This window comes from Spodoptera frugiperda, chromosome 14, assembly GCF_023101765.2.
Source record: "Spodoptera frugiperda isolate SF20-4 chromosome 14, AGI-APGP_CSIRO_Sfru_2.0, whole genome shotgun sequence".
Classification (NCBI taxonomy): Eukaryota; Metazoa; Arthropoda; class Insecta; order Lepidoptera; family Noctuidae; genus Spodoptera; species Spodoptera frugiperda.
This window is the reverse complement of record NC_064225.1, coordinates 8434917-8461798: the sequence shown is the minus strand read 5'-3', so window position 1 is coordinate 8461798 and position 26882 is coordinate 8434917. Positions and strand designations below refer to the sequence as shown.

The window sequence follows — 26882 nt, the reverse complement described above, 5'->3', positions numbered from 1 at the left end:
AATTTTTCGGTATTTAATCAATAATTGTTAAAAAAATTAATTTTTCAATTCCAAAAAAATACAATGTATTTGGTACATATAAAGGCACGTTTTCACAAAATTTCGTTAAAAAATAAATATTTTTGTCGAAGATAACAACAAAAAACCGAAATCGTAGTTTTTTGAATTTTTCACAAAATTTTGAGGTAATACAAAAAAAAGTGTAAATACAAAAGTTGTAGATCTTTTTATTACCTACAACTTTGCCGTTGAACTTTTTTTTATAGGACTTGTAGTTTCGCCGAAAATTGCGATAAACCGATTTTTCCTCTTAAAACCTCCCTCCCCCCACTTCCCGAACTCGGATGGAGTGGAATTTTTATTTTTTTCCATTTTTAGCATATTCTCTTCCATTTCCAATAGTTTTCATTCTACTATAAATTTCTTTTACTTTTTACCTTTATTAGAGCTATCTGCACTGGCCTACTAGTTAGAAAAACAAATAAATACTCTTTTATAGCGGTAGGCAGACGCGTCTGCAGTATTTCAAATGAAAAAACAGAATTATCACTTTTGCATCAGTGGTTTTAGAGTTTAAATAAACAGACCGAGATCTAGTTTCTTAGTCAGAATGTATTTATGAGAATGACTTTTAAACCTAGATTTCTTTGAAGCGTGTAGGTTTTGTAATAAATTTAGTACCTGACTTTGTGCTAATTATTCCCCGACGAATTAGGCACAAAAAGGTAGGTTGTCAATTACAATTAGCGGTCGGTTGTCTTTGCCTACCCCCATGGAAACATGCATGAATTTATGTATGTATGTCTTCATGCAGTTTTTTTTGAAAATTCAGCTTGCGAAATGTTTCGTTCTGTGAGTGAGGTTACTGGAGGCCCCCTTACCCCAATACTCCCAATCCCCGATTCCCCAACAACCCTTAAATTACTAACCACCAAAAGGCCGGCAAAGCACTTGTAACGCCTCTGGTATTTCGGGTGTCCATGGGAGGCGGAGATTGCTTAGCTTAGCATCAGGGGCCTTAGTCTGATTACAATTGTGTCAGAATGGTCGTTTGAACGTGCGAGAGGGACGGACTATAAACCTATATAGCTGACACAAATGTAATAGCAGACTAAAGGTGATCCGTCTGCTCGTTTACCGACTTATACCATAAAAACGTCATAAGAAAAATAAATAAATTCAAAAAAAATCTTGGTTACATACAATTTCTATTTTTGCGAGTACTTTTCAAAACTGAGATGAGTTTGTTTGTTTATTTTACCGTGCTCCAGAACTACTGGCCCGATTTGAATAATTTTTGGAATGCAAAAATAAAAGAAAAGTTGTATAAAATCCATAAAGTCTTCATAAAGCGGTATAAAATTAAAAATTGATATTTTATAGTGATTAATTGATTATTATGCTATCCGCTTACTTACGTAACTGTTTGACGAGGAACTCGACTAGTTTCAAGCCATGCTAGAGGCTTATATTCATGAGCAGCATGTGAGACGCAGCGACTGTCGCACTGCTACTGCGTAAATCATTATGGCCAATAGGAGCTGAGTAGCAACTGTAACCGCACAGGAGCATCTAGTTTTCACTACATAGTATAAAACAAAGTCGCTTTCTCTGTCCCTATGTCCCTTTGTATGCTTAAATCTTTAAAACTACGCAACGGATACGGAGATGGAGCGATTCAAGAGGAAGGTGATACCACGGCCTCATAGAAAACCGACGTGAAACAACGCTTGCGTTGTGTTTCGTTGTGTGAGGTTACCGGAGGCCCAATTCTCCCCTTCCCAATCTTCCCCATCCCCGATTCCCGAACAACAACCCTTAAATTCCTAACTCCCAAAAAGCCGGAAACGCACTTGTAACGCCTCTGGTGTTTCAAGTGTCCATGGGCGGCGGCGATTGCTTACCATCAGGTGATACGGTTGTTCCATTAAAGGCGTGTTTCATAAAAAAAAAAACAGAACCAATTTTGAACGAGCACGTAATTAGCACCCTCAATATCGGAATCTTTCGTAAGTATTTCGAAACATAAATACAAAATACATGCGTTAAATCAACAAACTACGAGTTCCACATTAATCTTCATACATTTGGAGAGAAAATAAACTTTCATAATGGCTTGGACACCTGGGGGTAGTGACCTGTTTCAGACATTTTGTTTTCAACGTGCCAGCACATCAAACTATACCTTAGACTTTTGACATTTTCTACCTTATCGTTATTATATTAAAGTTGAAAGTATACTTAAACATTTGGAGGTAACATAATGTGCTTGTGTCTGTGTAATGCAGGCGTTATTACTCAGACGAAATGTCTAAACGCACCCACACACACACTGGTGTAAGAGAAAATTCTGTAGGCGAAAAAAACTTTTTTTTTTACTGCCTTGAACACGTTTTTTTTTTCATTAAGAAACATATTGGTCTAAAAATTTCCATCGTAAAACAAGAGCTGAAGACGCACACATAACATGAATGAAATTTAGATCTGTTTCGCATAAACAAAAATCGTAGCCGGCTAAACGCTAAACACTAAAAAACGTCTATGAAAATAAATACACCAAGTCTTTACGTTTCCTTCCAGAGACGAGTAACGGAATGCAAGCGAAAGATAAATAAAGAATCTTATTCATTCAAATATTTTTTTCGAAAACACCTACTGCCATACTCAGACACATTTAATGATTACTTAATCAGATTAAACTGCCGCACTTTATGTGCGTATGATTTAGTTTAACAAACAATTTAGGTAGGTACCTACCAAATTTTTGTCGTTTGACAATCATAAAAAAGTGTTTTCAACACCAAATATAAAGCTAACATTTATAAGAGATAGATTTAGAACTTTAACCTTATGTTATCGTGCTAATGTAAGACCAAAAAATAACATTTAGTACGGATAACAAGAATACCTAATACATTTATGACTATAAATGTTGCAAAATCTTCGTATATTTATTGAAGTATTTAAAAGACTATTTATAACTCAAGAACACAAAAGTATCTTAGAACCAGGAGACAGATTTCGGGAACAGGAAAACATGGGATTGTGCTTACGAAGTTGCGGGCAAAAGGTCGTAAATACTAAATTAATACTATTTTCCCTTTCGAAGTTGGTTAAAGAGTAAAGCCAATATGTCGTAAACAATCCTAAAATGTTCTTAAAAACAAAAGAAAGATGATGTACCTAAACAATCTCTGTAATTGTAAGAAGGGTCGTTATGATAATTATTTTCTAACTCCCATGCAACTACCAATCAAGTGGCTTATCGCGAGTTTTAACTTAATACTCATTACACGTCGTAATCTAATCTTTATTGCATTTGTATGTTTACATGATACTTGACACCTGTAGTCACTATCAGAGTCACTAACTACTCACTGATCAGCTTCCCGGGTTCCTCTCACTCACTCACCACGGCAAAAGGTTTCGTCAATAAAACAAGAAATAAAAATAAGCTATTTACTCCAATCTTACATCGGAAGAAACCTCTCAGAAAACACTGGGTTTCGAGTAAGCCCCTGTAAATATTGGGACGTGCAAAACTCTATCCACGATCATGAACAAGAACGGTTTGTTAGCAACAAACTGGTCTGGTAACATCCTCGCTTCGAAGAACGCCGCAGTAGACGCCGCCGCCACCGTACCATCCTCCGTCACCTCTATATCTGCCTTCTGGAGGAAGTTCGACAAGTACATCTGGTAGTCAGATATTCCAAGGAAGTTGGCTTGCGGATCAAACGCACTCCTAATACCCATGTCAATCAGGAGCTCCTTCAAATTATCAATGTCAGAAGATATCTTGAACCTCGGAATTTGAACGTCGACAGTCGATGCTCTTTGCTGGTTGTACAAAATGAAAATGGAGCTAATACTGACGGCTTTCATCCTGTCTATCACACTCGTGAGGCTGACGTTAGCGTTAGGGAGGAATATCAGCATGGAGTACCTGCTGTCATCTCCGTACGGGAGCTCCAAGACTCGGGCGTTTATTTGATCGATGGACGTGACATTGAAACTGCCGCTCACGTACATCAGAGACACGTCCCCAACCTGCTGCCCTTTATCATTGTAAAACGCACTGGTTTCAGTATCTTCGTAAGGGAAGGGTACTTTCCAAGCTCCCTTGAAGTACAGAGCGTCAATCATAACTGTCACAACACCATCTAAATCATTCGGAGTAACGATCTCATCTATAGCTTCGTTCGTAACTCTTCGAACATGTTCGTTGATAATCGCGGACGTCTCGACAGTGTCTACAAAGGATACGATCCTGGCATCACAGATACCCACCTTGGAGACGTCGTCCAAGAACTTTGGCTTCACGAAGATACTGTCATCGAAGAACATGGTGGAGCTGCGTTCCAGCATGCAAGCTGTCGGGTTGGTGGGCTTGGCCGTGATCTGTCTCGCGAGGTCGAAGTATATGTTGTTGAAGCATTTGTGGGGATGTAGCTGAAGCACTTCCTTTATTTCCTGCAGTGTACTGTCAGACGCGCCCAACGACATACCAGCCAGCAGGGTCCATGGCGATAGCGCGGAAGTGACGAAGTGGCTCTCGGTTTCTTGGTTAATCCTCTTGACTAAGTCCAATGTGAACTCGTAGATAGATCGCTTGAAGTACGGCGCCGCCGTCCTTTGGTTGCACTGCGCCGAAATCACAGATATAAAGCCCGCAATAAACAGGAATATCGCTCCGAGCCTCGCCATTTCGCTGGCGATGTAAAAGGACTACTAATTTATTGAGCGAGTTATTTCACTGTCGTTTTAAGAGGCATGTTATCACAAGTGACCTGACGATAACACTGGCCGGGGCCGGAGTTTGGCATGATTTTGATTGTAGTCATTACTTCAATTATGTAATGCATCTCGTTTTATGTGCTTTCGTACGTGAACCACATATCATTTGGCGGAAATGAGGCAAAGCTTTAACTTGTGTCACTATCTAAGATTCTAGAGCTACTTTCTTTCTTTCTATTCTATTCTATTCTATTCTATTCTATTCTACTTCCTTTCTTTAAATCAACCGGCTTCTTTCCTATAATGACGTCAGCGTTCAATGACCTCCTACTATGTTTGTAAACTATTGCAAACATTTGATATGATACGTTGACCAGCTCTATTATAGAGAATAGATACATCGTGCGAACTATTTGTCTCTTTGCAAAGTGCTAATAAAATTAAGGACGTAAGGACAAGATATTTTTTTATATTGTATAACCCGGTTAAACAACCAGATGGATCAACTGATGGTAAGCAATTGCCACCGCCCATGGATACTTAAAACTCCAGAGTCGTTATAAAATGCGTTGCCGGCCTTTTGGGGATTAACAATTTATGGTTGGTTAGGGAATCGGGGATTGGGAAGGGGTGATTGGGCCTCCAGTAACTTCAACGCAAGCGTTGTTTCACGTCGGTTTTCTATGAGACCGTGGTATCACTCCAGTCGAGCCGGCCCATTCGTGCCGAAGCATGGTTCTTCCACACTTAAAGAGATGGAATGAGATCGCAACCATAACAGAAGCGTTTACGAGGTTTGATAATTATTTCGTGACTTTAACAATCTGCTGAAAACTATACCCAGTATGAAAGTAGTTAGTATTTCACCACGATCTAGGAGTCAATTTATCGAAAATTAGCTGACCCGCGCAACTTCGTTTGCGTGTATCCCGCTACTTCGACAAATACAGTCAACGCACCAACACATATTGGATACTAATTTTCAATTCACAATAACTTCTCTTTCCCTTAACCGCGTTTAAAATATTAAAATGTTTTTTGGTTTCTGTGACTCTTCTTTGATCGCCCCCCCTATCAGTTTTTGGAAAAAATATTTAAGCCGCCGACGCGCTATTTATAGGGACGCTGCCCCCGCCGCCGCGGCCGGCCCGTACCGTGCCGCAATACTAATATCGTGATATCTCCTAAACTATATGTCTAAATAACACACTGTAAACTGCAAAAATAATCTAAATTAAATGCTCGTGATGATGAACTTACTTATTATGATAAGGATATATGTATTATTGGTTATATCACCAGTTAAACATCACCCAACGAATTAAATGTTTTTTTAATACAGAAAAGTAGTTTTTGTGACTTAAATAAAAAAGCTGGATATATGCCATCGCGGACTTTTTTGTAGAACTAATAAAGACCAATGTTTTTGCTATACATTGTTCTTACTTGTATCCAACGGTATAAGCGGCGCACGCACAAATGCAATCTTCAATTAGATTTTTTTCTGACTTCTTGGACATAAATCGCTATAACTCAGCTAATATAGTTTCAATGTATTTCAATTATATATAAAAACCTGTCGGAGAAAATACTCTTTCTATTAGTGAAAACCGCATCAAAATCCGTTGCGTAGTTTTAAAGTTTTATGCATACGAAGGGACTACAGACAAAATGGGCGACTTTGTTTTATACTATGTATAGATATGGACCGTAAAACAATACAATTTACCTCTCGTTTACAATCATGCAGAAGTTTATAATAGGGTAAATGGATAATTTTTATTTTAATCTCCGTCTTGTAGATTATTTTAAAACATTAAACTCATATTTTTTATTTTGAAATTTGAATTATCGTGAACGTCACTTCTAGGTGCGTTTTAGACGTAGAAATGACGCATTTGCTCCCATTCCTAAACTTTGATTCGTTTTATCTAAGTATTTTTATCTTATAAGACAAAATAAAAAATACGTGTCTAATATTTTTTCATTACCTAACTGACGGACTAAATAGATTGTTAATTTTCATACCCCGTCATCATCCCTATTTTCCTAGTAAAACGGTTCTTGTTATTTTCCGGAGACATATACACTACACGGTTTGATTGTGCTAATGCTAATTACTTACGTATTACGATTCTGACACCTCAGAATGATGTCAGTACAGTAAACGGTTAAGGTCAGTATTGCACAAACATGCAAGCATCAATTCCAAGCAGCACAATGTTGGTGATGTCACATGGCAGGTCGCACCTCGCGGAGTAAATATGCAGCGGCTAACTAAAGACTTAATGAGTTTGAACAAATTGCCAATGACCCAATTACCCCCTCTTCCCAATCTTCCCAATCCCCGGCTCCCCAACAACCCTTAAATTCCTAACCCCCAAAAGGTCGGTAACGCACTTGTAACGCCTCTGGTGTTTCGGGTGTACATAACGTTGGCGATTGCTTACCATCACGTGATCCATCTACATATTTACCGGCTTATACCATAAAAAAATATTGTTCGGCATAACAATGTCCTTAGAATTATGAGGTATACATGCACATAGCTTAGACGACATACCTACAGAGTAGTAGGTTTACCTATGTACCTTACATTTTATCAGACTTTATAGGGAAGTAGACAGGGTATGAAAATTAACAATCTAATTAGTCTGTCGTAATTTTTAACTGGGTGGAATCCATTCAATGATTTCTAATATCCAGAGCGAGGTGAGAGGGAGTGTCAGACTCTTACTGACTAAAAACCACCCCGTTCCTGCTCCTGTTTTTCGAGCCAGAGCCCCTGTAAACCCGCTAGGTAGTCTGCAGCTCCAGAATATGTCTACTATCTGTTCCTATTATAAGTACATACTAATTACATACCAAGGTTTCTACTGTATAATATAATATCTAAAAATAAATGAATGACAATGCAATCACTGCTATAACATTTTATGACGAATTAAAACTATTATTATGCAAGTATTGATGTCTATAGTTAAGCTATGTTGTCCATACATTGTTAATAAGCTGACCGATCATGCAAAGCAAACTCTAAATGCGTAACATAATTTTTAATTTAAAGGCTCGGCAAACTTCGTACCGCCTCAAATAGTTATTTTCAATTAAAAGGTGAAAATCATGGTAAATATCCCGTTTTACGTTCTAATGATATTACCAGTGACCATCCGGAGCTGCGGACTACCTAGCGGGTTTACCGGGGCTCCGGCTCGAAAAGCAGGAGTAGGAACGGGGTGGTTTTTAGTCAGTAAGAGTCTGACACTTCCTCTCGCCTCGCACAAGGCTGGAGAAGGCATTGGATGATTTTCCCGCGTCAAAAAAAAAAAAAAGTGCTAGTGACCATATCAGTTTAAAAACTTTTATGTTAATGTCCGTAGATTATTTGAAAATATAAATGTTTACTTTCTTTTTAAAACAAGTACTTGTACGATATATCGATTTTAAATATTGCATGACGTCACTTCTATGTACGTTTTATACCACTTTTTTGCTCCCACTCCGAAACTTTGACTCGTTTTATCTAAGTACTGTTAAAATAATGACAAAATAAAAACATACGTGTCTAATATTTTTTCATAACCTAACTGACGGACTAAATAGATTTTTAATTTTCATACCCCGTCATCATCCCTATTAATCACACATTGCCTACTGATTCATTCCTCACAAACGGATTGGCAACACGGGCTAATGCCCAGTAATCGAGCTAGATCTACAACAGTTACTGAGATAAATATAGACGCACATAAGTTATGATTTCCTGCAAGTGTTCTGAGAATCGACGGAATTATCATGTCGATGTTATTACACGATACAAGCAGAGAGGCCTACTTATAATAGCAAATAACTGCAAAAGTCAAAAGTCAAAGCATTTATTTCAATTAATCCTAAATAAGGCACTTTTGAAACGTCAAATTGAATTGTCCGTCAGTCTCTCTGTCAGTGAAGCTAGGCGCTCGTTCCAAAGTGTTGCTTCGAATGGAGAAGAACGAGCAAGAACAACGGCAACATCACACCTTTTATCGCCGAAGGGGTAAGCAGAAGTGCACAATACGGCACGTAATGCCTCTATACAATATACACCTACTTTTCACCATTTGTGTTATAAGTCCCATGTACTCAATACTTTATTGCGTGCCATAATCTATATACATATAATAAAATCGTAGAAAAGTGCTGTCTGTACATTGAAAATAAAAATAAAAAAAATAGCAGGGGTTATTGTTATGTCGATGTCGAACCCAAAAATGTAATTAACTTTTTTTTTGTCTGTTTGTCTGTTTGTCTGTTCGTCTGTGCGCGCTAATCTCAGAAACGGCTGATCCGAGTTGGATGCGGTTTTCACGAATATATTGTGGGATGCTTAAATTTACATTTAGTGTTTGTTTCATGTCAATCGGTTCATAAATAAAAAAGTTATGTCAAATTAAAGAATCACGTCGAACATTCTATGCTTATACCATTAATCTCCGCAACTATTTGACGGATTTGGTTGAAATTTGGTACAGATATAGTTTAGAACCTTAGAAAGGACATAGATATATTTTTATTTCAAAAATCAAAAAATAAAAATAAGAAATAAATTATTTATAAATAATTCTATGTCGATCGTTACACGACTTCGGTTCATGTTATTGTTTTAATTTATCGAAAAAAGTAAATAAATAGTAAAAAGGTATGAAAAAAATAATATCAATATAATAAAACATTTAGTACAAAGAAAATGCTCTAACGGAGTATAGATAATTCTATGTCGATCGTTACACGACTTCGGTTCATGTTATTGTTTTAATTCATCGAAAAAAGTAAATAAATAGTAAAAAGGTATGAAAAAAATAATATCAATATAATTAAACTTTTACTACAAAGAAAATGCCCGAACGGAGTATAAATAAATAATCCAAGTTGTCTTTATCCTCGATAGATGGCGTTGGGATCGAAATAGATCGCGCTATGGTTTCGTTACATTCATTTGGTTGGGTATCGGCCGAGCGCTTCGGTACTATCGTAGAAAAAGTGTATTATCAGTCGTATGATTATTTGTCTGTAGTGGTCCTGCTGTTTCGTATATTCTAAATTGGTTTCGTTGTATTTGTCAATTAATAAGTTTATTTGTTGGGTTTTCCTGGTTTTTTGGTTAAACTATTTAACGTAGGTTTAGTTTGATATCGATTATTAGTAGTTACTGTAGTTTTTTTAATAAAATTGTAAGTCTAATTTTTTTTTTAATTAGATTAGATTTAAGTCGTTTCTTTTAAATTATTTAGTTTAAGCTTGGTTATTATAGCATAGAGGATAGGTTGTAATATAGTTTCATTTTTAATTGTTATAAATTCGTAATTCGTAGCTTTCTTTAGTTTTAAGTTAGTTTAAGTCCGTTTTTAAACTATTTTTTCAATGCCCTAAGTGAGTATACATCTACTAAATTTCTTTTTTTTTTTAAAAAAACGTTGCCCCACAATAGGATTTTCTCCTGTGTCGTGGGTGCGTTTACAAACATACAAGTTCACATGCACATGACACCCAGACCCGAAACAACAATTTGTGGATCACACAAAGAGTTGCTTCGTGCGGGAATCGAACCCGCTACCCGTTGCACGGCAGCCAGTTGCCCAGCCACCGCGCCAACCGTGCAGTCAAGTCAATTCAAACGCAGAGCTCATTATGTTGATTTTTGAAGAGTTCCCTGGAATATCTTCCACATCTCATTTTTGAAGAGATCCCGCGAGATCGGGAACTATGTGGTTAAAACTAAAAATTTGCCGGAAGTCACTATTCCACGCGAACGAAGTCGCGGGCAAAAGCTAGTGTGAACATAAAATAGTTGGTATGTTAGACAAAGAATCAATTATGTAATAGGGGGTGAGTCTATTGCCATATACTAGGCACAATTCCAGACTCCGTGCTACTACTGAGAAATTTTCGAAAAACCGAAAAAAGCCAAGTAATACTTTGCCCGAGACCCCTTGTCCAGCAGTTGCACTTGCGACCACTCGACTAACGAGGCAGTCTAGCATATATGTATAAATAACTATTCATGTTTTACTAGAAATGAATCATGAAAGATACAATAATCAGGTAAGCAGGCCTACGCGTATGTAATTTTCTGCGAATTGTGTCTATTACATTAAAACAGGCGTGAATCATGTAAAGTAGGATTAAAGCTTTCGTCTGTTCAAAAAACAATAAAATGGTCCGTGAAATAAAAACTAAATACACAAGACTACACCTCTGTCCAATGCCTAAATACCACGGTTAATGCTCGAATTAAATTTATATCAAAAGACTTATTTCTTTTTAGTTAAAAATGTTGCCCCACCTTTTAAAGTTGCTCCGTGCGGGTATCGATCCTGCTACACGTTGTGCGGTAGGTGTTTGCTCAGCCAACCCACCAACTGTGCAGTCACACAACTGAAAAGAGCAACTAATTATAATAATCCAAAAGTCATTATTTTATGAGTGAATGAGAGAATCAGAGTGTCCCTAACATAACCAGAATTATAAAAGTGGTTCTTGACCAGAAAAAGGTTAGGAAACCTTAGTATTAACATCAGCAGAAAAAAATGCATAAACATCTTAAAAATATATAATATATATTCGACTTACACCTTTAACAACATAATAAAATGTATGCATAACGTAAGTATATTTTATACGCCTGTGGAAATCTTTATAGCAACTTGAATTCTATAGATAATTAATGTAAAAAATACTGTAGGAGACTCAGTAATATAATTTAACATTCAAGCTAAACTACACTACCAGGAATGGCTACATAGCTACAAATTAAATTTCGCATAACAACACCGCCAATTGGCCAATGACCTTTCTTAACCAGCTAAGAATATCTAAATTCCTGGTAATAAAAACCATATCTTACTATTAATACGCTGCATTGATGGTGAGATCTGCTTTTCGTCCGTTTCGTGAGTCAAATTTACTAAATTACCTACTTAGTAAAATGCAGATCAACAATCTTGTTAACTAATTTCTAATAATCCACAGAGATTAAAACGTTTTCCGTGCATCAAAATCAACTTTTCAAAGAGAGCTTTTAATTTTAATAAAATCTTTTTATACAATAATAAATTCTTTTTGTGTGGATGTTATTTTTTTTAATATTACTCACTGGCCGTGGCTTGCAAAAATGTTAGATGCGGATGCCATAAAAAAACTTACATCGATTTTTTTTTAAATGGCATCTATAATTTTTTTTATTGAAATCAGCCAGTACCAGTATCTAATCAGCCAGTATTAATTGAACCATAATAAAAATGTATATTAATTTGCCCCCACTTATTTATTAATTTTAGTTAATTAATTTAAATGATTTTGACCCAGTACTATCAACAAGGATGAAAAAATAAAATGAGAATCGATTGTATCGATAAGAAAATAACTGTCAAAAGTGTCAAATCGAATCGAAGTGTCAAAGTCCGTCCTCTCCGCACTCCGCAGCAGAGGGAATCGAGGCAATGATTTATTTTTGTAAACATTCAGTAACTTATAATCTCTCAAACGAGTTTCAACGAAGATAAAAAGTTTATAATCACTAATTATTTTATTTGGCCTCAATAATGGTGCTCGTAAAGTCCCTGGCTGGTGTGAGAGTTCTGCCAAAACCGTAAGTTTAAATTCTTTTTAAATAGTTCGAAGTTTGAAAATTGTTTGGTATTATTTCGAGTTTAATCACTATTTTGATCTTAAATAAAAATATGTAGATAACACTAAAATAATTAGGATAATTAACTATTTCCTTGACTTTGCAACAAAATTCGTATGCTTTGGCCTTAATGTAAAATGTTTTGCTTAAAATTAAGTACCTAAGCATTTGAGTCGTAAAAATAAGTTACTATCTTGACGAAACTATTGTATTCATCTCATTAACCTATTCTCTTTTTGCATGAACAAAGGTTAACTTTATGTCTAGTAAATATAAAGGTATAAAATAAAATTGTTGTATCTTCATAATTTATTCTAGAACTCACTAAACTACTAAATGTTTCGGTCAGTGGGTCGTTTTGGCGGATTCCTAAAAATAAAATATGTGCTCCAAAGATGTAGGTAAGGTACTCCAGTTGAAATTATGTTAGACTACTTATATTTATATTATTATACTCAATTCGATGAAGATCGGTAATCAGAAATACAATAAATTCTTAATACAGCAATGTTTATTCAAGAAACAAGCGCTTTATATCTATTTTAGTGAAACTGACAAAGAAAGGACTGCATAAATAAAATATTGAAGAAAAAAAATTATGTTTAAAGTTGTTAGAAACAATGACATTGTCACAAAGTCCATTTTATCTACTTATAAGCAACTAGCTACTTCTGTGCAGTTTCACCCTCTATGCTTGGCTCCTTAGGTCATGCGTAATATTTTATAGCTTATAGCCTTCATCAATAAATGCACTATCCAAAACAATAATAATTATTCAAATCAGACCAGTCGTTCCAGAGATTAATGCACACAATTTTAAACCAACAAACAAATTCTCTTCAGCTTTATAATATATTAGTATAGATATAAATGAGTACATGATATTTTTACTTTCATTAAAAACAATACAATCATTATGATATTGCCAATTATTTGATAGCGGTATCAGACTGTTTCCTAAAGGATGCTACACTTATTACATTTATTTTATTGATATTATGAAGTGAAAAAAGTTGATTGTTTGCATTACATATGCTTCGATATGACCAATAGCTCCTGCAGCTTCACCCACATTTGTGTGGGATAAAAGTAGCCTATGCGTTAGTCCAGACCATACTCTACCCCTGTTATAAATTTATTTCCAATCCCATCAGCTATTTTGACTTGATTGAACAACAAACATAAACACAAACTGTAATAATACTGTTGATGATCCTATGTAATAAAGACCAGATACAGTAAAATATATTAGATGTTAAATAAAAATCTTTCAACCTTCAATTTTCTTTACCGCCTCCATTTCTTTAAGTCAGGTAATATACCTAAAATCAGCCCCTAAGTCTGAAAAATACTATGCTAAAAACAGCATCTAAATCGGTTCAGACAAACGCGAGATACAAACATACATATATACAGGTCAAACTGAGAATCCTTTTTTGAAGTTGGTTAATAAATAATAAGTATGTTTCTATTGTTTCCAGAGTATTTGCAGAACAGTCGGACAACTACATATTGTCTCCGGAACAAATCAAGTTCTACGAGGACAATGGCTTCCTAGTTATAAAGGAGTTGATTGATTTCACTTCTCTATACAGTTACAAGTAAGTTTTAACATAAATGATATAATTATTTTAATTCTAAGGATTGGTAGTTGAGAATAGAAGAATACAATCAATCAAGCAACTATTTATATGTGCTCCATCGTAGGCCGCATCATCACTTACCATCAGGCGAGATAGCGGCCAAACGTCGGCCCATTTAACATAAAAAAAATTAATAAAAAAGGGATGGTCCCATAGGTGGTACAATTATTCATTCTCCACATATTTTGCAATATCATTTCGTTTCCAAACTTAAAAAGAATTCGGAAAGAAAGTTTTTACTTCAAAGCAACTATCACACACAAGCCTAACAGTACTATGAAAATTGTAAAGCTCATCTATTGAAGATTTTTATTAGTTGCACCTAGAAACCATGTAAAAAATCATTTGTCTAGTCAATCTTGAAATATCATTCTTGATTTTACAAATCTTTACTTCCTCGTGACTCTGAGGAGGACATTTAACGCATTAAGTTAGTTTTTATTTCCTTTTAAGGTATTTTTAAGTTGTTAATATTTTAGTCATAGTTATTATTATTATTTAGTTAATATGGTTTAATATAATATATTTACCTAAGTAGTTACAATTATAAAATAAAATCCTTAGAAAATCATTATAATATATTTCTAAAGCACATACAAAAACATCAGCATTAAGATTTACCTATTGTGTTATTTACATTGAATATAAATACTTATAATCACAAGATAACAGTCGTATCATTCTCTGCACAAATAATTTCCAGTGATAATCTGATTATTTCACTTTAATACATTGTTGATATTATTCTAAGTACATATATTATTTTCCATTAATGTACATAGAGATACAGTGTTATTGAACTCATTAAATAATATAAGTTATTATATATGTTAGAGCTACTTTCGCCTGTTACACAGGGCTTCCCTAGTACTTTATAAGGCCTACATTGCTTATTAAGATATATTTGATATTGTGGTCTTTTATATCATCTTTATATATATAATTCTTCTGTACGTGTGTATGTCACTGAACTCCTCTTAAACGACTAGACGGATTTTGATGAAACTTTTTGTGTGTGTTCAAGAGGATCTGAGAATGGTTTAGATTCACAATTTTGTCCGATGGACAATGTTTTTTTAATTAATTTTTAATTTATTAGTAGTTGTTGATTTTGGAATGTTTGACATCGGATCCGACGGACGGCGCTACCATCGCAGTGTCAAATATTAATGACGTTAGATATTGTCATAACATTTGAATAACAATTTTCATCAAAAAGGTCCAGAATGTTTTAGCTTATTAAAAAAAGTTTAAAATTTTCAAATCCCATCAAAAACATCCTGTAAAAAACCCAAGTCTCGCAGCTCAGTCTTTCTACCGTCAAAAGTTGTGAGATCCATGTAATACCAAGTCGGTTAATCTATTTAGTGTCTACTTGAAGGACCTTCTGTCTTAAGTTATTACATAAGTTATTATCATGCCAATATTAAAAATATTTAACGTTTTAAACAAATAGATCGACTTGGACATCGCTTGATTTGATTATTAGTATGTATCACACTACACAGCACGACGGGCCAGCGACCAACAGGAACGAGAGTTTCAATCGCGTGAGGCGCGAGAGACTAAAGAATCTAATATAATATTGTAATATTCATTTTGTTTTCATGCGATGTCCAAGTCGATCTATTTGTTTAAAACGTTAAATATTTTTAATATTGGCATGATAATAACTTATGTAATAACTTAAGACAGAAGGTCCTTCAAGTAGACACTAAATAGATTAACCGACTTGGTATTACATGGATCTCACAACTTTTGACGGTAGAAAGACTGAGCTGCGAGACTTGGGTTTTTTACAGGATGTTTTTGATGGGATCTCACTTCTTTTTGTAGAGCCTTTCTTATATATAACAGATTTAAATTATAATATATTGTTTTATTAGATTTTCGTACTTCAAGACATGTCAATAATGTTGTTCAGTTTCATGGGCTAAACACACCCTTACCCACCCTATACCCCCTCCCTTGCCTCATATGGTAGGTACCTATCTACACCTATTAAATTTATAACCACCACCAACCACCAACTGCATCAATAACTTTGTAATCCCATATAAATATATGGGATTACAAAGTTATTTATGCAGTTGGTGTATTTGGAAAACTGGACCGAAATTACAAAATATTTAAGTTTTCCCATGATTAAGACACTAAACTCTATATGTATTCCAAATATGAAGCTTCTAAGTCTGCTAGAAGTGCCTTGGACTTTTGATGATCGGTGAGTCAGTGAGTGACAAAATTTAGAAACTTTAACAAGTTGTCATTCTTAAACTACTGGTTCAAATTGACTGAAATTTTAAATATTCCGTGTTTATACAATGCCGGATTAGTTACTGAAGATTCAGGTTTCTTGCTTTATCCACAACCGAATTATAGGGGGTCGAAAAAGGCCCGAATTTCTTCGAGAAAAGGATGGTACGGCCGTGCCGCTTTTTTTTTGCTCGACTTGGCGGGCACTGCCGTGCCCCCAGATTAACGTGTAGACAGGACAACGTCTGTCGGGTCCGCTAGTTTTTAAATAAAGATTCCCAAAGCTGTTTGGACTACGACCTATCTAAATCAAGTTCCTTAAAATACAAAACGGTACTAGTAACAATACGAATCGGGAGAAGGCATTAGAAGATTTTCCCTACTAAAAAAAAAGTGTCATTCTATAGACAATGCTCACTAAAAATTCGCTTGCGACCCATAGTTTGGGAAATCCTGGTCTATCTAATTATTTTTAACCGACTTCAAAAAAAGGAGGAGGTTCTCAATTCGACCGTATTTTTTTTTTTATGTATGTTAATCGATATCTCCGGCAGTTATAGACCGATTTGAGAAATTCTTTTTGTGTTTGAAAGAGTACGATGTCAGTGTGGTCCCATATATTTTTTTTTAAAGTCTGACCATAAATGTGGAAGATAATCCAGGGAACTCCTCAAAAATGAACAGAATGTGCTCTGCGTTTGAGTTTAAGTGATGTATATTAGCTTATCTTTCTGAGTAACCATAAAATTCAGGACAGATAGTAGCATATCTGGTATAGAATGATGGGTAGCTTGATGTGCTGTCTGATTTACATGTGTATATAGGTACCTAATCAGTTTGTGTTTGACAAATGCATATCTCCGGCAGTTATAGTCCGATTTGAGATTTTTTTTTGTGTTTGAAAGAGTACGATGTCAGTGTGGTCCCATATAATTGTTTTCAAAGTCTGATTATAAATGTGGAAGATAATCCATGGAACTCCTTAAAAATGAGCAGAATGAGCTCTGCGTTTACATTTAAGTGATGCATACTAGCTTATCTTTCTCGGTAACCATAAAATTCAGACAGATAGTAGCATATCTGGTATAGAATGATGGGTAGCTTGATGTGCTGTCTGAGTTACATGACTGTATATGTAGGTATCTACCTAATCTGTTTGTGTGTTTGACAACCAACTATGTATGTGGCTTATGAACAGGTTACTGTCAGCTGTCGGCTCAGCAGATCATAAGTAAGGGTATCAGGTTAATATACATTTGAAAATAATGTACTTATGCGTCAATATGGATAGATATTAATATTAATGATACAAACGGCGCTGTCTCATATGCGCAACGCGTTTAATAGGTCTACCCATACTCAAATAAATAATTCACTAAAAATCAAGAAATAAAAAACTATTTTAACAAAAAAAAACCGACTTCAAAGTATAAATATTCCAAAACAAATTAATATGCACTAAAAAGTAAAAGAAATAATTGCGTATTTTTCAACAACTTAATAGATCAACTAACTTTACTAACTCATCACACATTATAATGTAAGTAGGTACAATTATTGTTATTTTTGGAGTCGGTGTCAGCCTAGGAAACGCCAACAACTAGCACGGCACGGGCACGGCACGGGCGGAGTGGTGGTTAAGTACCTACTTACAACTGGTGTAAAACTGTAATGTTTTGTTGTGATAATAGGTAAATAACAAACCTATCTTAGTTGGCTGACACCGACTCCAGAAGTAACAATAATTGTACCTACTTACATTATAATGTGTGTGATGAGTTAGTAAAGTTAGTTGATCTATTAAGTTGTTGAAAAATACGCAATTATTTCTTTTACTTTTTAGTGCATATTAATTTGTTTTGGAATATTTATTTTTTGAAGTCGGTTTTTTTTTGTTAAAATAGTTTTTTTTAAGTATATGTTTTTAAATAATATCTCATATATTAGTCTCTATTGTTATCAAATTCGTGAATATTCCTGAAATTATGTGCATTTTATTATTTACTTGTATTGTGTAATGTTTTGTATTAATATTAAAAATAAGTAATTATGTTTAATATTAATTATGTGCATGATGTCAACACTGTTTTTTGGGTAGTTTCTTCAGTCAAAAAGTAATTACTTTGTCGACATTTCAGTACAATGAAATAATAATCACTTTATTTTATTTACTCACTTTTTATAATGTCTAGTTAAAACTAAAATTGTTTTAGTCGTTTGTTACGCATACTTCTCATAACTATGAGCCCCAAAACAGCCTCGAAAATGGTCGGGTTACCTCGTCAAACAGTTACATTAATCCTTTTGCTAAATCTGTATTTTTCTTTAATTTCAGACAGCGTTTCATACAAATGTGTAAAGGAATAGTCCCAGTTGGCAATGTGAGGGTAATCAAAGAGCCAACCTTAGTCGCACAGAATTTGAAACCTGAAGAGTATATTAATAAGGTATGTATTTCATTGTTCAAGGTGAATAATAACCTGATATGGGTCTGTTTGTAACGTTGAAATAACCGCTATTTACCACGTGCATATTAATATACAAACGATACAATTACACCAAAATAATATTTTTCTGTCTGTCTGTTTGTTCTGACTAATCTCTGAAATATTATTGGCAGATAGCTAGTATACTAAGGAGTAACTTAAGTTTCCTTTAAAAAAAAATGTTTTTGAAAAAGACCCAAATTCTGTCGGAAGTTAACACGGACGAAGTCGCAGGCAGTAGCTACTGTCAAAATAATTGGTACTGTAATTAAGTCGGTACTGGGTTTTTTTTTAAAGACCTAATTAATACTTTGGACTACTCCAAATTTGGGCCCAAGAAGGGTGATGCAAAGAAAACACTAAAACGTTAAAAATTTCCAAATCTCACTCATATCATATTTTTTTCAAAACCTTTTATTTCTGAGTATCGGTAACATAATAATTAATTTAGTACGTCTCACAAAAGTTATAATAATATTTTACAACGTCACGCCTTTTAACCCCGAAGAAGTAGGCAGAGGTGCACATTACGGTGCGTAATGCCGCTACACAATGTGTAATATGGCAATAGGCTCACCCCCTATTACATGGGACTGATAACACAAAAGGGTGTACATTGTATAGCGGCATTTCGTGCCATAATGTGCACCTCTGTCTTCGGGGATAAAAGACGTGACGTTGTGTGTGTGTTTCAAAATCTTTTATTTCATCATCTCTATCTTCAGATCCAAGAGCTGCTGTACGACGACGTGTTCATCCAGTACGGCGAGCACCCGCGGCTGTTGTCCGTGTTGTCGCAGTTCATCGGGGACGACATCACCGCCGTCAACAGCATGTTCATCAACAAACCGCCCGGGGCCTCGCGACATCCGCCGCACCAGGTTGGTGTAATAACAACATATTTGTAGGATACACTAATCGGGGACGACATCACCGCCGTCAACAGCATGTTCATCAACAAACCGCCCGGGGCCTCGCGACACCCGCCGCACCAGGTCGGTGTAATATCAATATATTTGTAGGATACACTAATCGGGGACGACATCACCGCCGTCAACAGCATGTTCATCAACAAGCCGCCCGGGGCCTCGCGACATCCGCCGCACCAGGTTGGTGTAATATCAATATATTTGTAGGATACACTAATCGGGGACGACATCACCGCCGTCAACAGCATGTTCATCAACAAACCGCCCGGGGCCTCGCGACACCCGCCGCACCAGGTTGGTGTAGTACCAACATATTTGTAGGATACACTAATCGGGGACGACATCACCGCCGTCAACAGCATGTTCATCAACAAGCCGCCCGGGGCCTCGCGACATCCGCCGCACCAGGTCGGTGTAATAACAAGATATTTGTAGGATACACTAATCGGGGACGACATCACCGCCGTCAACAGCATGTTCATCAACAAACCGCCCGGGGCCTCGCGACATCCGCCGCACCAGGTTCGTGTAATAACAAGATAGTTACCATTCATATAATGTACCTACAATCAGAATTTCAATAGCACACGTGCGTAAAGTTCTAAAATACCTAAAGGTTAGGTTTTTGTGGTACGAATGGAACTAATGAGTATAAAATAAAAGTTTCTTCGGGAAAGTTGTTTATAATCATGAGTACAATCACGTGTTTAAATATCGTTCACTAATTACCAGTCACGTCACCCTATATTAAACAACGAATATGAAGTGGCTTTTTTTGTTAAGTATCATCTAAAAACTGTCTCACAAAAATGATGAGTAACAAAAATGAAACAAAAGGGAATTTTCGAATGCTTTAACTCCTGACTGCAACTGAAATTGAGCGGCTGACGCTCACTACTGACAGTATAAGGCGAGCAGTGAAGAACTATCACCTATAAAATGTCCCGTAGCATATAAAAACCTTTTTAAAACCAGCGTCAAGTAATTAGTTGCCCAGCCACTATGCCAACGATGCAGTATTTTATTTCTATATTTCCATCCATCATCAGCCTATAAGTGGCCGCTGTTGACTAAAGCCTCTTCTCACACGAAGAAGGTTTGAGTATTATTCACCACGCTTGCTAAATGCGGATTGGCGATTTCAAACTTATTATTAGAAATTATAAGCCTCTTTCCCCACGATGTTTTCCTTTACCGTTTGTCAGTGGTCTAAATAATTTTAGAAAGCACATATAACTGGGAAAAAATCACATTGGTACTTGCCGATGGTAGGTTTCGAATCCGCACTCTCATTCATGAGATGCATGAAAGTGCGGTAAGATGAAGACGGGCGTCTTAAACCTCCGGGCTACCACGACCCGGCAGAATTTACTTTTCAAATAAATATCCGGAACCCTTTTTTCTTTGTTCGAAGAAATACCAGGAGTAAGAGACTGACACCGATCAGCTGATTTCTTACTAGTAATGTATTGATGTAATTTCCAAATGTTCGGTCTCTCTCTGGAATTTTATGTATTGGAAAAATTCATAACTTCGCTCCATGAAAACATGAGTTTAAAAAACCCTTCCCGTATCGTTGGTTATGTTATCTAGAAACCGTGCACTTGATATGTATACCCCCTTTTTGTTACACCGTGTATATTTACTTACTTAATAATGAAAATGATGATGAAGTAACTCCTCTATATGTACTCCCCAGGACCTATTCTACTTCCCATTCCGTCCTGCCGAGAAGATCATCGGCGCGTGGACGGCCGTGGACCACGTCACCGTAGAGAATGGGTGTCTGTACGCAGTGCCCGGCTCGCACAAGGCGGCCGTGCTCTACCAACATCAAGGGAAGAAGGTATTAAGCTTTTTTATTTCGTGAAACAACGCTTACGTTGTGTGAGTGAGGTTACCGGAGGCCCAATTCCCCCTTCCCCATCCCCATTCCCGAACAACAACCCTTAAATTCCTAAGTCCCAAAAAGCCGGCAACGCACTTGTAAAGCCTCTGGTGTTTCAAGTGTCCATGGGCGGCGGCGATTGCTTACCATCAGGTAATACGTCTGCTCGATTACCGGCATGTCTCATAAAAAAAAAAAAACTTCTATCGTCACGCCTTTAATCCCCGAGGGGAAGGCAGAGGTGCATATTATGGTATGTAATGCCGCTGTACTGTGTAGAGCCACTTTTCACCAAATGTGTTATAAGTCCCATGTAATAGGGGGTGCTAATAACTAGAACTATTTTAAATATGAGATAAAAAAGGGGTCTCGGGTTCGATTCCCGGGGTCGGGCAAAGTATTACTGGGCTTTTTCGGAGTTTCGAAAATTTCTCAGTTATCAGGAAGCACGGAGTCTGTAATTGTATCCAGTATATGGCAATAGTATAGGCTCACCCCTATTACATGGGACTATTAACACAAATGGTAAAAAGTGGGTCTATACATTATACATATGCATTACGTGTCGTAATGAGCACCTCTGCCTACCCTTTTGGGGATAAAAGGCGTGACGTCGCTGTGTCAGACTTAATTGAAACATCTAAAAATTTTCTAAAATCTGATAACAGAGGTGTAATCTAGAATGAGTAAGAATTAGTCAAGTCCCCAAGATACAGGATTATCCTAGTTTGGGGGCTACCGATACACTTGATGACAACACCAAAATTAAACAAATTATTGTGATATAGTATAAGACCATGATGATTGTGAAGTTCATTAATAAATTTATTCTTATTTGCAGGACGCCCTGAAATTGTACCACGGAGTGGATGAAGAAGCAATAGCTCCGCTAGACCAGAGAGTGCACCTCGAGATGAGTCCCGGAGACACCGTGTTCCTGCATCCTTACCTACTGCATGGGTCCGGACCTAATGTGTCTAAGGTAACGACAAAATCTTCGCTATCCCATAGCATAGTAGGACAAAGAGTAAAGTTCCCTAATGAAAGGAGGATCCTCCGACCAGGCCTGGCGGGCAACTGTTGTCCGTTGGGATTTTTTATCCATGTCTCGCATTCGCATATAAACTTCACATGTGCGATGTAGGATGTATGACGTCATCCGTTGAATAGCTAACCTAACTAGCTTTTTATTTATCGTGTATAGCCAACAGTGACGCACAAAAGTTTAACTTGAAAGTGAAGATATTACTGAGAGGATTGCATGTTTGTGAAAAACATATAATCAATCATACAAAATGTAGACACAAAATGTACTGAACTAATTGGAAGAACATTTTAATTCTGAATAATACATATGTAGGTTACCTACTAAAATATCTAAATCTACGAAAAATGTAGATCATACGTATGACGTGAGCGTGAGCCTACGTCGTACGTCTAATTGTGACTCGAAACGAGTAGAGCTTTTCTCCATTAATATTTATGAGTAAACCATGATTTTTAGTTAAAAACGTAGGTATTCTTGGTAGAGTTGAATAAGAATGTCAAGTGACGCCCAAACTGATAAGTAGAAGTGAAACACCTACTTAAACCAGTACCATTAGTATGAGTTAACTTTCCGTTTTACGACATCGAAACGAGAGCGCGTTCGACGCTCTGATTAGATGGTTCATTCGCGCCGGCCAATCAAAGCTCCGAACGCGCTCTCGTTTCGGTTTCGTTCAACGTAAAATTAATTCGTACTAAGGGAACAGTTATATGTTTAAGTCCCATGTAATAAAGGAACCTCACGCACTGAATCTAATTCCAGACTCCGTATAGACGAAGTATCGACAATCCTCAACACAATATAAGTATATCTACACATTTGTTGCAGAACTACCGCAAAGCGATAACGTTCCACTTCGCGAACAGTTCGTGCGAGTACATCGACCTGCGGGGCACCGTGCAGGAACACTTGGCCAAGGAGGTCGAGGCGCACACTGTCAAGATGGGCTTCGGGGAACTGAGCTATATTGTGAGTATTCACTTGTAATAATGTCAAGCCTTTTATCTTAGAAGAGGTAGGCAGAGGTGCTTTGATATAATATGGCACATAATACCATTGTACAATGTACTTTTTACAATTTATGCTGTAAGTCCAATGTAATAGAGGGTGAACTTTTTGCCATATACCGGGCACATTTCTAAGCTCAAAGCTACTAATGAGTAATTGTCGAAAACCCGAAATCCCAGCAATACTTTACCCGACGCGGGAATCAAACCCGAGACCTGTCGTCCGGCTGTCGCACTATAACACAATTGGTGAATAGTGGGTGTACATTGTATAGCGACATTACGTGCCGTAATGCCCACCTCTACCTACCCCCTTCGGGAATACAAGGCGTGGCGTTACATCGACGTTTTACTTATATTAATTGTCACTTAATATTTTGGACGGATACCTGGTACGTCCTCTAAGACTGTGACCAGACAGGGAGAGATCGGCAGCAACAACCCAAATTATTATATAACCGTAATCTAACTGCGATCCCCAAGCTGTCTACCCCATCCCCCTTCTAAGGAGAAGACCATTTTTCAGCAATGGACGTTTCCCGGTTGATGATAATAATAACTTGCTATGATCTGTTTTGAGGGGGAAAATTATCGTTCTTTTTGTATCTCGGGATTTCTCCCACCTTGGGCAAGAGGGAATGTCAGACTCTTGCTGATTAAAAACCACCCCGCCTACTCCTGGTTTTTGAGCCGAAGCCCTATATTTTTTTTTATGGAACACGCCGCCGGTAAACGAGCATACGTATCACCTGATGGTAAGCAATCGCCGCCGCCTATGGACACTTGAAGCACCAGAGGCGTTACAAGGGCATTGCTGCCCTTTGGGGGTCATGGATTTAAGGGTTGTTGGGGAATCGGGGATTGGGTAGGGGGAATTGAGCAGGGGGAATTGAGCCTTCGGTAGTCTCACTCACACAACGCAAGCGTTGCGTTGCATCCGGAGCTGCGGACAACGTAAAAGGTTACCGGGACTCCGGCTCAAAGCAGGAGAAGGAACGGGGTGGTTTTTAGCCAGTAAGAGTCTGACACTCACTTCCGCAACACCCAAGGCGGAAGAAGTCATTGGATGACTTTCCCCCCTCAAAAAAAAATCCATTGATGATTGATGATTCCATGGGTTTCAAGAGGAAAGCGTCCAGGTAATGTGCCAGCCTCTCCTATAAACAACCTTATAAAAGGCTACATACTCAGATCTACTCCTTATTGTAATATTACTGTATTTCCAGGATGTATGGCGTCTCAAGAGCAAGCAGGTGAAAGGGGTTCGGTCTAACTTGTAGACCACAAACTATACAATGTGATAGGGGTGGGACTTCTAACCAGTTAAGGCTATGTACTACATCTAATATTATCGACAAAAAAAATTATTTGGGGGTTTGAAACCCCAATTGAAAATATTGAAAAATAGCGATTTTTTTCGGTAAAAATATTCAGAAATGATATTTTTTCTTACCAAAACAATATCAAACATATGAAAAAAGTAATTAATTAGTTAGCCAAGGTTTTTTTTAACCTAAGATATCGAATTAAGTAAAAAGAAATAAATATTAAAATAGCCATAATTTTTAGGGGGAGGAGGTTCAACGCCCCATATTTTTTTTTGTCGATAAAATTAGTTGTAGTACTCAGCCTTAACGGGTTAGAATTCTCACCCCTATCACATTCTATACATATTTATACAAAACGGTGACGGCTTTAATGAAATATGTTAATCCTACTACCAAACACATACCAAGGAAATAATCACCTTTGTGTCTAAGCATCCATAGCAAACACATTATTCATAAACAGTATTTTTAATCAATCGAAAATAATCCTTGTGAACATTGCAATATGAGTGAAAATATTGTTTTTTCTATTTACTTCGTTCCTTATAAACAGATTTTTATTCAGACGAAAATAATCCTTATGTACATTGCAATATGAATGAAAAAATGTATTGTTTTTCCATTTACTTTGTTCCTTATAAACAGTTTTTCTCATATCAAAGAATAATATACCCTATCTACATAGAAATATGGACAAAAATATAATATTTTACGACTTCCTCGAGTTTAGTATTATCTGCATTTATTATCTTTACAAAATATATTCATTTTTTGCCTCCGCTGTACATTGCAAAATTGAAGATAAATAAATAAAATTTATGAGATAATTATTCTATTGTAAGTACATTGTATTATAATGTATTTTTTGTTTTTTTGTTTTGTTAAAATTTATATATTTTAGGTTGGGTTAGTTGGGTTCCTATATTGGAAATTGTTAAAGTGCTATGCACCAGATATATAAATTAAAAAAAAAAATAACTTGGATGAACTATCTGTCTCATAAGTTTATCAGAAACTTATAATAATCTATCATTAAGGCCCGCATCGTACGCATTCTGTATGAAGTCATCAGTACGCATCGCATGTAGGCATTGCTGATGATGCGGTCCGTACGATGCGGATCAGTGGACGCAGTTGTATGAGTTTCTATACAAGACAAACTAAAATCCGTTGCGTACGATGCGTACGATACGGGCCTGTGGACGCTTGCCTTAAGGCAGAAATATGGGGCTTTTTTGTCATAAAACGCACCAGAAAAGAGATATTGTTGAAACAACTGTTTTGGCCGCCATTTTTCCAAGATAGCTCAACTCTTGTACATACTTACAATGCCATGCACAAATTCGACTATACAGGGTGTAAGCGGAACGCTCCCGAAAAACGCCACAAATTGTTTATCTATTATATAAAAATAAGTCGGGTTTTCCTTCCTGACGCTATAACTCCAGAACGCACGAATCGATTCCCACGGTTTTGGATTCGTTGGAAAGGGCTCGGGCTCCGCGAGGTTTATAGCAAAGAAAATTCAGGGAAAATCATTGGTGGCGAAACGGAGTTCGCCAGGTTTGCTAGTGTTTTTATAATTTTAATCGTTTTTGTGTTTGTATTATTCATGCTATATTAAAATTCAGCATTAGATTACAATTACTATTATTACTTAAAATAAACATTGAATTTTTTTTTTTTTAAATAATACACGTTTTTTACCATCACCTGTTTGCGACGTTTGGGAGCGTTCCGCTTACACCCTGTATTTATACGGTACCTATTGAATGATAATTATGTAAATATTCAATCAATACTATGATTAAAACTAAATTAATTTATATTTTTAACCAATCAGGTGCTTGGGCCAATGAGATTTACAATGAAATTGTATATGAAATCATAATGT

The 26882-nt window shown here is 36.5% G+C and overlaps 3 protein-coding genes across 13 annotated transcripts in view; 1 reads left to right on the top strand and 2 right to left on the bottom strand.

Moving 5' to 3' along the window:
* The window catches only part of LOC118279065 (uncharacterized), a 595270-nt gene that overhangs the window by 462310 nt on the left and 106078 nt on the right, over window positions 1–26882 (bottom strand). The window contains exon 25 of one of the 6 annotated variants that reach the window (XR_007705939.1): window positions 9085–9094. The exons of the other annotated variants lie outside the window; for them this stretch is intronic. The gene's annotated coding sequence lies outside the window, so the exon portion shown is untranslated. Of the gene's footprint in view, window positions 1–9084; window positions 9095–26882 lie in introns of those variants that run through there. 6 annotated transcript variants of the gene reach the window in all.
* Window positions 3446–4796, bottom strand: LOC118279308 (ovalbumin-related protein X-like). The gene has a single exon (XM_035598964.2). The coding sequence runs from the start codon at window positions 4705–4707 to the stop codon at window positions 3490–3492; it is 1218 nt and encodes a 405-aa protein (XP_035454857.2). The 5' UTR covers window positions 4708–4796; the 3' UTR covers window positions 3446–3489.
* On the top strand, window positions 12169–24956 carry LOC118279186 (phytanoyl-CoA dioxygenase, peroxisomal-like). 6 transcript variants are annotated; one of them, XM_050698435.1, is made up of 10 exons: window positions 12169–12364; window positions 13885–14004; window positions 18638–18749; window positions 19514–19669; window positions 19925–20011; window positions 20153–20239; window positions 21417–21563; window positions 22447–22587; window positions 23482–23622; window positions 24887–24956. In XM_050698435.1, the coding sequence occupies exons 1-10, from the start codon at window positions 12318–12320 to the stop codon at window positions 24938–24940; spliced, it is 1092 nt and encodes a 363-aa protein (XP_050554392.1). In that variant the 5' UTR covers window positions 12169–12317; the 3' UTR covers window positions 24941–24956. The 6 variants fall into 6 exon arrangements, with proteins under 6 accessions (XP_050554392.1, XP_050554393.1, XP_050554394.1 ...); XM_050698436.1 differs by lacking the exon at window positions 19925–20011 and having other exon boundaries at window positions 12170–12364; XM_050698437.1 differs by lacking the exons at window positions 19925–20011; window positions 20153–20239 and adding an exon at window positions 20039–20125 and having other exon boundaries at window positions 12170–12364.

Coding starts and splice junctions, on each gene's coding strand:
- LOC118279308 (XM_035598964.2), bottom strand. CDS start 4,707: ATGGCGAGGCTCGGAGCGATATTCCTGTTTATTGCGGGCTTTATATCT.
- LOC118279186 (XM_050698435.1), top strand. CDS start 12,318: ATGGTGCTCGTAAAGTCCCTGGCTGGTGTGAGAGTTCTGCCAAAACC. Junction 18,750..19,513: donor CTGAAGAGTATATTAATAAG/GTATGTATTTCA, acceptor CTCTATCTTCAG/ATCCAAGAGCTGCTGTACGA. Junction 22,588..23,481: donor CCGGACCTAATGTGTCTAAG/GTAACGACAAAA, acceptor CATTTGTTGCAG/AACTACCGCAAAGCGATAAC.